Below are 14323 nucleotides of genomic sequence, written 5' to 3' on the forward strand. Positions count from 1 at the left end.
CAGTATAATCCAACATTGACATAAAGTTTAGCAGTAACTCAAGAGAACTTCAGGCTACATCGGAGACACAGTTCAGCACAGCCTACTAAAAATACTGGTATTACATGACTTAAACATTTGTCTCTTGCCAGAAGCCTCTTCAAAACAAGGTAACCAGACACAGTCATTATTTAAAAAAAGAAAAAAACAGAACAAAAAACCCCTCACACACACTCTTACAAATCAAAAGAGATCACGTTTTAAAAAGTGAAGAAAACCTAAGGTTTCAGTTTGTTCGAAGCAAAAAAATACCCAGCTTAAACACACTACTAAATGTAGAATAAATGCAGAATAGTAAAGGTTTGGAGACAGGGATGGCAGTTCAAGTTTATTTCCAGAAACCACAAACATTTAAAAACTACACTAACCTTAGTTTTAGACAAGATCATTTCAAACTAAACAATTATTTCACATTTAACTGCCACTGAAAATTTAACTGTCAGCCTAAAGAGGAATAGATTTTTAAGCCTGAAGACATAATCAATATTATCGTCTAGTCTGACCACTACATATGAACAGAATGCCATTATTGAATTTCTTCAGTGAATAAATGAATTTCTGCATTTACTACAGCTTCATCCTCAATAAGAGGTGACATTCTAAGGAAATCTACAGTGGCTGCAACTAAGCTGGTTCAAAAATCAGTTATTCTCATTAAAAACCAAACAATACTACAAAAGAAACCACACACAGTTTATTTGTAGTCTTAATGTGTGCCAGCCACTATATACTGCTATATCAGCGATGTACATGCTGGTTGAAAAAGCCTGCTTCTGAGATCCCTTGCTCATGTCGGTATTTATAGAAAATGAAGTTCACGTTGAACCTTTTGGTGGATAAACTGAAAAGTCTCTCCATTCAGTACAGCTTGTTATCAAGACCTGCAATTACTATGGAAGAATCTGTAGCAGGAACATTCTATGGTAGTGTGGTGCAGTAGGTGCACTCGAATCAAAAATTCTCTTGGTTTTCCAGAGAAAACACACCAGTGTCTTTCAGAGTACCCACCATCTGTGGAAGGTACACGGAAGAACAAAATAGACTTTTAGTAACTATGTGCAATTAGCTCAGCAATTTCTGTTGCACACATGCAGCAATGGTAAATCACAGTTTACTTTTTGTACATGAAGTGCTATGGAAGCTGTTCAAAGTAGTTTTAGCCACTTGTCCAACTCCTAGCAGAGGAAAGTAAGTGAGCACTCTTACTTGTTTACATAGAACATGAGAATTGTTTAGCAGAGACTACTTCTTCTTTCAGTGAAGAAAAGAGCAGCAAATAAAGTGCTCTGAGGCCTGGATGTAAACTAAAGTGCTGCAATCCTGTTAAACTAATGGTTGGGAATCACCACAAATCAGCACCATAAACCTTCATGAACTGTGAAAAAGATACTCTTTCACAAGGCTGCAGTTACTAGCTTGCTTTTCAAAAACACAGTAGCTACATCAGCACCTGAGCTTTTGACAGTCTTCTGGGACCCAAACTGCACAGTTTATACGTGCGTCCCACCACCATGAAGATTGTAATTTTTTTCATTACTGGTTAGATCAATGTCAGTATGAACGATGTTTCTGTTGGGTGACAAATGGTTTTGATGAGAGAGGGCCTACTTCAGATACAGATGAGGTAATAAATTAGTCTTGCTGATCTATCTGAATGAATTAGGTTTCTATAAAGTTTTATCCAAAGGCTTAATGGCATAAAGCATCACCATAAAATTCAGATATCCTCTTAAAAGATTTTGCCTGAAAAGATCTAGCTTAAGGAATTTCAGATCTCTTATTAATTTGCTGGAGTTGACTCTGTATTCACAACCTGCTTCTTGTCTAGGCTCAAAAGCCCATCTTTCAAGATCACACATGTCTTTCACAGAGGCTACTGCTAGTTACATGAATCTTTGATAAAGATATTCCAGTATTCTGCACGTGTGCGCTATCAGCAAACAGAAAACTCAAAAGAGAATCTTAAGGGCTCTTAAGACTGATGCACCCAACAACAAAACTCCTGCAAAATAAGGATTCTTTTAAATTCAACAAGAACCCCTCCCATAGCAACCCCTCCCTACAACAATATCCTACACTGGGCAGCACACTAAGCAGTTGTCTTTTCTATGAAGTTAATTAGTTCAAGTTTTTGAGGAAGAGGAAGTTGTTTTATTGTAAAGTCATAGAGTTTATAGTTTATCTGCTCAAGTCAATCCCCTGTAACAAAAACACAATACAAAACACTTAAACAGATTACCTAGGCAGCAGCTCTACTAAAATTCCTCTACAAAAGCAGGTTACCTTTGGCATATTCGACAGAGCAGAAAGTGTCTCATCTCTTTTGATCTTGATTAAAAAAGTAGCTTTAAATGCTGGTTCATCAAAGCACGGAAAAGCAGACCTTGCTGCCAGAGGTTCAAACTGAGTTGCTGCAAACCACCTAACAGGAAGAGTAAAGAGAGTAAATTAAGAGTTATGAAAAGGATAAATGTCAGTTTATTTATAACCTTGCAACAGATTGTTATGGGAGAAGCTTTCTGAATGGTACATGACAGGGTTGGTACATTTAGAATAAATGTTTCATTAACATTTTTTTTAAACTCAAAAAAATTTATTTGGTTGGTTTTCACTATCTTAAGAAAGAAGAATGAACAATCACCAAAATATCAGCCAGACAGCTTCCAGTAAAAAGGAAAAAAAAAAGAGATTGAAAAGTTAAGTCAGTGGTCATGCCAACTAAATATAAGTTTTAAAACCTCAGTAGCAGATGAGACTACAATGAGGTGTTTTTATCTAACTGTCATGCCCTCTCCTGCAGATTCTCCCACAGTTCACCTAACTGTATGCCTGCTCCCTTTGCTGGCTGGTAGATGGATTCTAAGTTCATGCACCACCTTGTCTCCAATCCAACGACGAGCCACATCACAAGAGAACTTCCCAGAAGCCTGCACTCTGTTTCCAGTATTTGGATACTAACCAGCTGCAGAAATGATGGTTTTTCCTAGAGAGCATCTCTGACTTGCTCCTGCTAGCCAACACTGGGGGCTCAAGAAGGAGTTTGTGAAATTAAGTCTTCTACTAGAGCTAAACAGTGGACAGAACTGTGGTTGGTTTGTTTGTTTTTGTTTGGTTTAAAAAAACCCCACAAAACAAACAAATTAACCAAAAAGCCAAACCAAAATAAAACACCTACTGCTAAGCTACTCACAAGTTTTGGGGGCTTTTCTTTCCTTCTGCACCACGATACAAACATTTTTGGACCTACAACTTTTCTGAGGAGGCACACTGTTGACAACTAATAAGATTGCTCTCTATGCCCGCTTTCAACTTCTTACTCTTCTCTTCCCCCTCACTGACAATCTTGATGTTGGTGCAGTAAGATTCTTTTTCTTTTTTTTTTTATCTTCACCCAAACATTTTACAGAAGAAAACTAAAAAATAAAGAACCATTCTGCATAGAAGTATAAATAAGGTCCAACTTTTTAAATTTGCATCTGGCAACAGGGACTTATTTTGCCATTTGATAATTTTAATGCTTTTGTCACAATATAAAAAATTTTCAAAAGAAAATTAAACTAGAAAAAAACACATTTTCTTGCAAAAGCAGCTTGACAGCTTGAGTCTTATACAGAAACGCAATGACAACAGAGGTTGGCAAAGTAGCCCGCATTTGTAAAACCACTGGCATTAAGCATACCGAGACAAAGCCTGTGGAAATAGAAGAGGCAGGCAAGGCAACAGAAATTATATCAGCAATTATTATAACAGTTATCTGAAAAGGATTTACTGAAAAACATACAACTTAAAGCATGTGCTATATCCTGTTCCTGAACAAAAGCAGGTACCACTGGACTGAAGGGGGACAAAAACTCAAGAACTTACTGATAGATCACATTTTTCCTTCGTGAACACTTACACATTCTCCTACTACAGTTAAGCAAGGAGAAAACAAAGCTTCAGCTACATCAGAATAGGAAAAAACAGATTAAAAAAGAGGCTAATCATTCACAAGATGTTTGCCTTCTACACTTACTGTGTTCTTACTCCCACTTCATGGTAATGCTTGTAATTATTGTTTGTGATAAGCTACTTAGCTCTATTTCATTTCCTCTTGTAGTTATGTTCTTCTGATGCAATCTACACCCTTTGTGATTCTTTATTACCCAAAACATTCCACAACAGAGAAACAACTTGTGGCATTTTTGTTATAACGACAGAATTCTGAAGCCTATCAGCGGTTTCCCAAGTGACAACAGATTCTCTCTAACAATCACGCATACACTGTAAAGTTTTAGTACACACTGAGGAACAGCCCTTTCATAAGAGGCTTATCAACAGCACTTTACCTGAAGGATCTGAACAGTCACCCATGTTTGCACCTCAGTAAAACACACCCACCTCCATTGGAGATGCAGGTCAACTGAAACAGATCAACAATCCTTTAACCCAGTTTTGTTTATTAAAATCCTTGATTTCCTAAAGAAAGCCCCTTAAACTACTTCAGATGAGGACCAACAGGAACACATGGGAGTAAAAAGCAGAGAGTTACTACCTTATCTAAGTTGCTGACCAGTTCAAGAACCCACTTCAATGTTCCACAATTCATCTGAATGCACCAGGTTTTGCATATATTTGAAAATAACTGTTGCAGCTAACTTACCTTCATGCACACTTCAGCACTACCTCGGAGACCCGATAGGAGTGGGAGTTTTAAAGGCAATTTGTAAAAAACCTTAGAAAATGCTCAGAGAGATCTCCTGATTCTGAAATTCTCCTGACTCTGGGATTTTGTTCAGAGAACAGAAAAGAAATACATCTTTCCTATGTTATCTAGCTTGCTAACAGTCTAAGAAATAATCTTTACACTAAGTATCTTGTTTTGTTTATTTTTTAAATATGAGCAATCATTAAGGGACTTAAACAATTCAAACATCAGCAGCGTATAGTTTCCATATCTCACTGGAAATAGAAAAATTATGACTAAGTTTGCCACACTTCCGTTTTCTTCTTCAGGTAGTCTCACTGAAACAGCCTGCAACAGCTCAATGAAACATCTTGTTTTAAGTAACTGAAAAGAAATACAATCTCAGTGTGATTCTCTTCCCAGATAATAATTTCAAGCATATATTGTCGATCTGAAAAAGATTGCGTTGGTGATGCTAATTTTAAATTCTGCCTTCCGCTTTCAGGATACAAAATCTATTTATTAATATTTTGGGACTTTCCATACAAACTCTCTCTCTCTTGCAAAGATTTCTAATATTATGTACATTGATTTGTCTTGCTTTTTCCTTTACAACCCATTCAACTTCTTTTTTTTTAAGCTTTAGAGCTTACCATTTCTTAGCACAAGTTGGTGTTTTATATCTTTATTTAGCAGTTGTTTTGTGGACCCTTCAAAACTACTGTTCTGTCAGCTGGTCCTGGACTGACTCATACTGTCTTTTGTTTATAGCACTGCTCTGTTTCTACAAAAATTGCATGGACAATTATGTGACAACAAAGACAGGAACACTCTTATGTGCATTATCAGCGTAAGGCCCATTTAAAGAGGGTGGTGGTGGGTGGCAATTTAATTAATCTTCTTCGTAAAAAGTTTGATTACCCTTTTTTAAAAATTAGTGTGATGTTTCCCTCTTCTCCAGTCACTGGGGACTTCACCTGACTGCCATGACCTTTCAAATATGATTGAGTGGGGCTTGGCAACTACATCTGCCAGTTTGCTTAGGACTGTGGGATGAGTCTCATCAGGTCCCATGGATTTGTATATGTTCAGGTTCTTCAGATGTTTTCAAACCTGGTCTTCTCCTATGATGGTGGGACACCATTTCCCCACTCTCTGTCTTGAGAGTCAGGAGCTTGAGAGATGTAGGAAGAATTTCTGAAGAGAGAAACTAAAAATTACACAAAAAGCCACACTATAGCTACCTACAAACAGTATACTGCACTCCATTTAACTGACAGAGAGGCCGCCCCAACTTAATGAACTCATCCATGAAATACATTTTTCAGATAGATTAATCAGGAGATCAAAGATTGATTTTGCTCAACAGGAATCAGTTGTACGAGACATCCAATTTAAAAAAGCAACCCTTGTTATTTCTATTATCAAAGCATGATCTAGAAGTGATCAAGAGAGAAGCTACAATTGTGGGCATACCTTTGCTTAGAATTCTCATCCTTGTAAGAAATTTTGTAAAAGCCATAATAGCTATCTGATAAATTAGATGAATATTCTATGTTGATGGTATAATTCTGTCCTACAAGGAGAGCCTCAGGAGCCATGACTGCGATCTGGTCATGCAATGGATACTCCAGGAATTCAACTGGCTTTGCTTCATGCCCTCCTGCTGAAGTAATGGTTGCCTTGGTGATATTAAGTCCTGAGCTGTGAAGTACAATCTTCCAAGTTTCCTTGGTAATGTTAACCACTATCTTTACAGAGCCTGCAAATTCCAGAGTAGTAAGGTTTGGCTGCAAGATGAGATCATAATGCAGCGGTACAACATCAGGAGGAAGTCTAATTTTTGCCCATGGAAACACTTTTCCATTGGTTGCCAAAGGGTATATTAGTTCCATCGAATGATTTTTTTTATGGCAGCCTTCTTTGGTAAAGATACATTTGGGAAGAAGATAAATCAACATTATTAATGAAACTGCAATCACAAGAACAACTGTGGAAACCACCATGGTCCTCGTAGAGGGTGCAGAACACAATCCATTTGGATTTTGTCTATAGCCAGACAGGTTATTCCGGAGACACGAGCTTCTGTTCATGAAGGACATCCCCAACAATTTTGCTGATGATTCATAATCCTCTTCATCATCCTCCATTTCGTGCTCTCCAAGGCCACGCACCAAGAGCCGGGAGCTCCTTGGTTCATATTCCACTTCATCAGGCTCCAGGGGATGCAAAGAAGATTCTTTTGCCAAGTCAACCACATCAGGCTCCTCTTCAAACATACTATTTTCAATCATATTCCTGGGTAACTGAATTAGATCTGAAAAAGAAAAGATCATATATTACATCATAAACAAAAGGCATGATTATAATACCTCGAAGATAGTTTACTGAACTACAGAATGGGAAACACTTTTACGGTACATATGATCAAGAGTTCTTTGATTTTTTTCTCTCAGGTTTGCTTCTAGAAAACATTTCTGTGCTTTTCTGCGTACTGTAATTTTTCGTTCAGTATCTCTGAAAGAATGCTTCTGTTGTACATATTTAATCATGTCTTGCATCAAAACTGGGGATCAGCTGTATCACTGTATAGAACGTCCAGTTCATTGATGTCAATATCTTGGCTACATTTCCTCTACCCCAGAAAACTATATCTGTATCCAACTAAAATAGTTAAGATGGAATATTCTTTATCTTGCAGGGTAAAGCACAGGAGGCCAATACAGTTCTAGAGGTGTTTGTGAATATGCTAGCTACAGAGTTCTTCAACACAGGAGAAAATCTGCCAGTGTGCTGGCACTTACAAAAGTAAAACATCCACTTGACATTATTAAACTTCATTTTTCACACACATCCCCCAAAAATATAAAAAGTATTTCTCACATAAAAATGGCAGTATAAAAATTACAGTTCCAATTGACATCTTCCTTTAAGATCTAGCTCATACAACCATTGAAAAAGATCCATGCAGGCAAGATCCATGCAGGCAAGAATTAAAATCAGTGCCAATCAGACTGTTTCCATAAAATTTGCCCGGAACACTGAACACAAACAAAGAATTGAAATCTATATCAAACGTTAAAAGGATCATGTACTCTCATATTCTACATGCAGTTATATTTTAATCAAATGTCTATAACCGTTTCTGTAAAAAGTTATCTTTCAGATGATCTGTTTGGTGGAAAGTGGAAAAAATTAAAAATACTGTTGGAAAGAAGCATATATAGAGAATGGGACACGGACATCCAAAAGTAGCTAACTTAGGAGCAAGGAGCTTCTTTTTTTTTTCATACTGTATTTAATTCAAAGCACTATAAACATAGAAAGGATGTCAATTGGCTTTTGTTAGGACACCATAGAGTTGTCTAGAGAACAAAACAATGAAACTAATGTATTTCACACATGAAAGTCTACTGCTAATTGAACAATAATCACATCATGCCTCTATCCTCCACATTCTGTTTTCAGAATGAGATAGATAAATTTTTATTTACATCTAAGCATACTGAAAAGTAGGCCAACTTTATTACTTTCTGACAAGAATGTACATTTGGCAAGTCTATATACAGTCTGCAATATCAGTGTTCCTACCATACATTACTGATTTTATCTGTACTGCTAAGCTCCTATCCAATAATTGAGGATAATATACATAAATAAATTGCACCAATAATTTCAGGAATATAACTATGCATAGCTGCTTGATAGGGCTTAAAACACTGAAAGAGACTAGTGGAAGATATTGGTAGGGTAAAGATTTATGGTTTGGTAGTAGCCTTATTCCACACCCCCACCCTCCCCTCCGCCCCCCTTTTTAAGCCGGGTTTCTATATGGCTGAAATTCTGAAAGGTGAGAACAAAACATCTTGAAGAAAATATGTCAAGAATCTTTACAAACTAGATATACCAAAGTCCCCAACTAAGTGTCTAAAATGTATCAAGGCCACAAACTCAGAAAACTACAGTGTCAGTACGTGCAACACTGAAAAGGTTGGAGCAAGAATTTTTATTCTAGCCCACATTCTACCATTATTTTCTCTTCATGTGATATCTGTGTATTAAACCTCTTACGATATTTGTCTGCCATTTATTTCATAGTTATATATACAGACCATTCAGATATCTTCAAAACAAATAATAGTTTCATGAATCAGTACCTTGCATCTCCAACAAAAAACCTGCTGTGTTACTTTAAAAAATATCAACCTTGAACATTTCTCTGCAAAGGTCTTAAAATAAGAAAAAAGAAAACAAAAAATCCTACCCCACAGAAGCCAGTAAGAGGAAGATGCACTGGTCAATCTGAACAATGAATATGGACATGGATGAAAGCAGGGCAAAAGCAGTTTCTAAATGTTTCTGTCCTTACGGCATTTCCCAGTACAGTGCTCATGTTCTAGCCTTCGGGCTGTGGTTGGAGTTCAGTGGTCCAGCACTATGATCCCTACATTGTAGCATGTGCATTCGTAAGTCAGATTGGAGGCCTCAAGAGCCAAGAAAGAGGATAAAAATCTAAGTTACAAGTGAAAACACATACACTAGGTAGTGGAAGAAAAAAGTGCAAAGACAAAGCATACTGCAATAGAAGCTCTTCTGCAATTCTTCTACCCAAGAAGAGTTTATGAACAATTAATTAATCTATTTCTAGCAGATTCTTGTTGATTACTCCCTCTGCTGGTTACTTTTCAAATCTGCTAGCTAACTTCAATCAAATTTGAAAACAGACTCAAGACCAAATTTCTTCAAGTCCCAGTGCAATCCCAACCCAAAACAACAAGCTGCTGGCGGAACATACCCAAATCAGTATCTGCTATGTAGACAAGGCAGATATTAAGACTCACATTGTAAGCACTCCAAAAGGTAGCAGACAGTCAGTACACAGCTCCAATCACAGCCATGGCATGTGCTGCTGCATGGCCAGCAAAAGAGGCAGAAGACAGGGGAGGCGCTGCAGAGGGAAAAAGATAAATAGCATAAAACTGGCAAAAAGTAGGCTTTCATCAGCTTTGCAGCTGACAGACCAGATTGTTTTTTAAAGAGCTAATAAGTTTCTCCTAAGGTCAACTATCTTAATATTTTCAAAGTTCCATGCAGGAACTAATAACTCTTTTAGTCAAAAATAATCATACAACATTCTCCAACTGAAACTAAGACATAAGAGATAAAACAGAAGTTAGTTTCAAGGCAATTCACAGTTTTAATAGCTAAGATACATGAACCTTGAGGAAAACAACAGTTAAAACTAATTTCTACATAAGTATTTGCAAAAATGAGAAGCAATCCAAGTCTTGGTTGTTCTGCAATGCTGAAAATCTGTAGGATCAGAACTTTACTGAAAATCAAGAGCATAACCAGACCACTATTCTCCACTGGAAAGCACATGAACACAGCATCAAAAGGTTACTGGAGTTATTTAAGCTGACATATGCATTCACAGAAGCACTGAAGTCAGGCTAAGTTTTGGAGAGGAATCACGGCAAACATGTTTAAAGCTTTTACACTCAGATAAACTCCGGACTGCTTGCTTCCTGCTGGTTTACGTGAATATATAACATAATACTGTGAGTCATCAACCATGTGAATTGAACTCTTACGACCTTCCAGCTTTAACTCATGAGCTACTACAATATTAGCTAAAAAAAAAACACACTAAGGACAAAAAAAAGGTATTATTAAACCAAAACAATCCATAAGGAACAAGCAGCTGCCTGAGGAACACAATTGCAACCATCACATTTCACTGTCATCTTTCACACCAAGTATGGCCAAGAGGCAAACACTGCCATTCTAAAACATACTAAAAGAAAATTAATTCAGCTATCTGAGCAATTTACTTCAGATTCCAAATATGAGGCAGGAAAAACTGATGTAATTGCAAGGCTAAGGAAATTTAACTTGCAAAGAAGCTGCATGGTTCCAGTGAACTATCATTGTCATGCCAGAGGTCGTAGGTGCACTAAAGGCACTTGTAGTCACACTAGCACACAATTAAGGAAGTGCTGATCTGAGCTGCCAAAATTATCTGTCATCAGGCATGGCAATTTATATCTAAATCTTTACTAAACATAACCTTAGTGTGAGAGTGAACAAAAAGGTTAAAAAAAGTCATGGGGCTAAGTCTTGTTGCTCCCTGATTAGCACTAATGTTATGATGCTAAAAGCTTAAAGCTAGAGCAGCTAAAAGCTTAAACACACTCCAGTAGAAGCAATTTTACTAAGTTCTTCCACAAATGTGTAGTGTGCAAATTAGAGATTTTCAACATCTTCCTCCTTATGTGATCTATTATCACATCTAGCACAGAACAGTATGAACATTCACAGTCCACAAACAATCCTGAGAAGTGATGTGAGGTTAAAAACTAAGTGTGGCAGACCAGGGGTGTCAAACTATTTTTTACCAGCGGCCATATCAGCCTCGTGGATGCCTTCAAAGTGCCGAATGTAACTTCAGGACTGTATAGCTCCTACATTTATATCCTTTGCTAATCACAGAATCACAGAATCACAGAACGGTTGGGCTTGGAAGGGACCTCTGGAGATCGTCTAATCCAACCCACCTGCTAAAGCAGCTTCACCCAGAGCAGATCACACAGGTATGTGTCCAGGTGGGTTTTGAATGTCTCCAGAGAAGGAGACTCCACAACCTCTCTGGGCAGCCTGTTCCAGTGCTCTGACACCCTCAAAGTAAAGAAGTTTCTCCTCCTATTCAGAAGGAACCTCCTGTGCTTCAGTCTGTGCCTGTTGCCCTTCATGCTATCGTTGCGCACCACTGGAAGGAGTCTGGTCCCACCCTCTTGACACCCACGCTTGAGATATTTGCAAGCATTGATCAGATCCCCTTTCAGCCTCCTCCAGGCTGAACAGACCCAGCTCTCTCAGTCTCTGCTCAAAACAAAGATGCTCTAGACCCCTAATCATCTTTCTAGGTCTCCGCTGGACTCCCTCCAGTAATTCCTTGTCTGTTGTAAACTGGTTATCCCAGAACTGGGCACAATACTCCAGATGTGCCCTCACCAGGGCAGAGCAGAGGGGGAGGATAACCTCCCTCGACCTGATGGTCACACTTCTCCTAATGCACCCTAGGACACTTTTGGCCTTCCCGGCCACAAGGGCACATTGCTGACTCGTGGTCAGCCTGTTGTCGACCAGAACTCCCAAGTCCTTCTCAGCAATGCTGCGATCCAGCATTTGTCCTCCTTTGTCATACAGGAAAAACTTTACATTTTCAAGTTAGGATAGTACAAATCTTGTGAAAAATGTTTTTCTTACAAAACAGCATCCGTTTTGTGTGCTTTTTTTCCCATGCACTATGGCTAAATGGTGAAAACCATGGTAGGTGCTTAACTAGACATATTCTTGTAAACCTCTGCCATTTATATTACACTTAGCCTTATAGTCTTATTTGTCCCCTGAAATCAAACCCTTACAAAGTGGCAAGGGGTTTTGCATGTGATCCTCAAGAGTCTGTGCCAATGTCATACTACTCTTTCTGAAAGTGACTTTCTGTGTCCCAGTAAGCTGTGTCTATGTACTGCACATGAACATAGCAACAGGGATTATCTACTCACTATGCTGTGGATTGTCCATGGGCAAAATTTAAGATACCCTATGTTGCTTCTGTTGGGTGGTATTTTAGAAGAACAACAAAGCAATTTCTAAAATGAACGTTTGTTATTTAATGATTTTTTTTTCCACTTTAGAGTTTCTTTATGCTTCCTCTAATGTTTTGAGGGATTTATTTCCAAGCTATGGCAAGACAAGACATACTGTGACAGAGAGGGAGAGCTTGCAGTTAGAGAGCTGAGGAATTAGAAGTGTATCTTATGTCTTTACTTGGAAAAGAAAGGAAAGAGCTAATTAAGAGTTTGTGACCATTTTAGCCCCCAAAGTAAGGAACCAGAAGTTAATTCCTCTGTTAAGTGTACCTGGAAATAAGTGTACAATCCTTGTAGTGAATCTGTGGATGTAGTGCTCAGAGGAGAAACAGGATGAACGTGCTCACATTTTAATCGTTTTGTCTTTTGCTGGGTAGCAGCAGTAGGAAGCTCTGAAGGGAGCAGAGGAACAAAGGAGGATGGAAAACAGAACTGTCTCTGCATTATCTTGGGCACAGGTATCTGGGAAAGGATGGTGAGATGTGGTGAGAGGATGATGTATCATTCTGTCATAGGGGAAGGTGGTGAGTTAGGAGGGGGAACAGGCACAATGATGTTCAGTATGTGCTGTTCTACCAGTTTGAATAGTTGGGAATATTTAATAGTTGGGAATATAACATGCTATTAGAAAAGAAATTGAGAAAGTCTGTGCAAATTGACCAATTTACTTGATCAGATTTTAAAGACTTATAAATAATGTTAAAAGTCTCCACAGTAAGCAATTAATTTATAGGATTGTTTAAGTTGGAAAAGACCCTTAAGATCATCAAGTCCAACCGTTAACCTAACACTAATAAGTCCACCACTAAACCATGTCCCTAAGTGTCATGTCTACATGGCTTTTTATTAACCTCCAGGGACTGCGACTCAACCACTTCCCTGGGCAACATGTTCCAGTGCCACACAACCCTTTTGGTGAAGAATTTTTTCCTAATATCCACCCCAGGTGCAACTTGAGGCTGCTTCCTCTCATTCTCTCACTTGTTACTTGGGAAAGAGAATGGCGCTCACCTTGTTACAGCCTCCTTTCAGGTAGAGTGATAAGGTCTCCACTTCAGCCTCCTTTTCTCCAGACTAAACAGCACCATTCCTTGAGCCTCTCCTCATAAGACTTGTGCTCTAGACCCTTCAGCAGCATCATTGCTCTTCTTTGGACACACTTTGGCCCCTCAATGTCTTTCTAGTAGGGAGGGGCCCAAACTGAACACAGCATTTGATGTGTAGCCTCACCAGTGCCAAGTACAGGGGGATAATCAGTTCCCTAGTCCTGCTGGCCACACTGTTCATGATACAAGCCAGGATGCTGTTGGCCTTTTTGGCCACCTGGGCACGCTGGTGGCTCATATTCAGCTGGCTGTTGACCAACACCCCCAAATTCTTTTCCGCCATGCAGCTTTCCAGCCACTCTTCCTGGAGGCTGTACCATTGCATGGGGTTGTTATGACCCAAGTACAGGACCTGGCACTTGGCCTTGGCTGAACCTCCTACAGCTGGCCTCAGCCCACTGATCCAGCTAGTCCAGATCCCTCTGTAGAGCCCTCCTACCCTCCAGCAGATCAGCACTCTCACCCAGCTTGGTGTCATCTGCAAACCTACTGAGGGTGCACTTAGTCCCTTCATCCAGGGACTTTCACCAGCTCCCTCAGCACCCTGCTGTCCAACCAGCTCATGCTCCATCTCACCGTGCATTCATCCAACCTGCACTTCCTGAGCTTGTCTATGAGGAGGTTGTGAGAGGCAGCATCAAAAGCCTTGCAGACAGCATCCACTGCTCTGTGGACAGCATAGTCATATCTAGACTATAAAAAGTGGCATGACTTAAGGACACAAAAATGAGTAATTAATCAGACCAAGCTAAACAGAAAGTGGTCCCTTGTCATGTTCCTATAAGCCATACATCTCTCACTGCTACATCTTTTCACAAATTAGTCTTTTAAATTACAAAGCAACTTTACCACAATAC

The 14323-nt window shown here is 39.0% G+C and overlaps 1 protein-coding gene across 5 annotated transcripts in view; it reads right to left on the reverse strand.

Moving 5' to 3' along the window:
* The window catches only part of LNPEP (leucyl and cystinyl aminopeptidase), a 55577-nt gene that overhangs the window by 23844 nt on the left and 17410 nt on the right, over positions 1–14323 (reverse strand). For 3 of the 5 annotated variants that reach the window (XM_071802472.1, XM_065860323.2, XM_065860321.2), the window contains exons 2-3: positions 6182–7022; positions 2323–2461 (exon numbers count right to left, since the gene is read on the reverse strand). In XM_071802472.1, coding sequence (XP_071658573.1) covers positions 2323–2461; positions 6182–7022 — 980 coding nt within the window. Of the gene's footprint in view, positions 1–2322; positions 2462–6181; positions 7023–8969; positions 9190–9546; positions 9654–14323 lie in introns of all 5 variants that reach the window. The other 2 variants (XM_071802471.1, XM_065860322.2) reach the window with 2 other exon arrangements.

The sequence above is a fragment of the Patagioenas fasciata genome, chromosome Z, assembly GCF_037038585.1.
Source record: "Patagioenas fasciata isolate bPatFas1 chromosome Z, bPatFas1.hap1, whole genome shotgun sequence".
NCBI lineage: Eukaryota > Metazoa > Chordata > Aves > Columbiformes > Columbidae > Patagioenas > Patagioenas fasciata.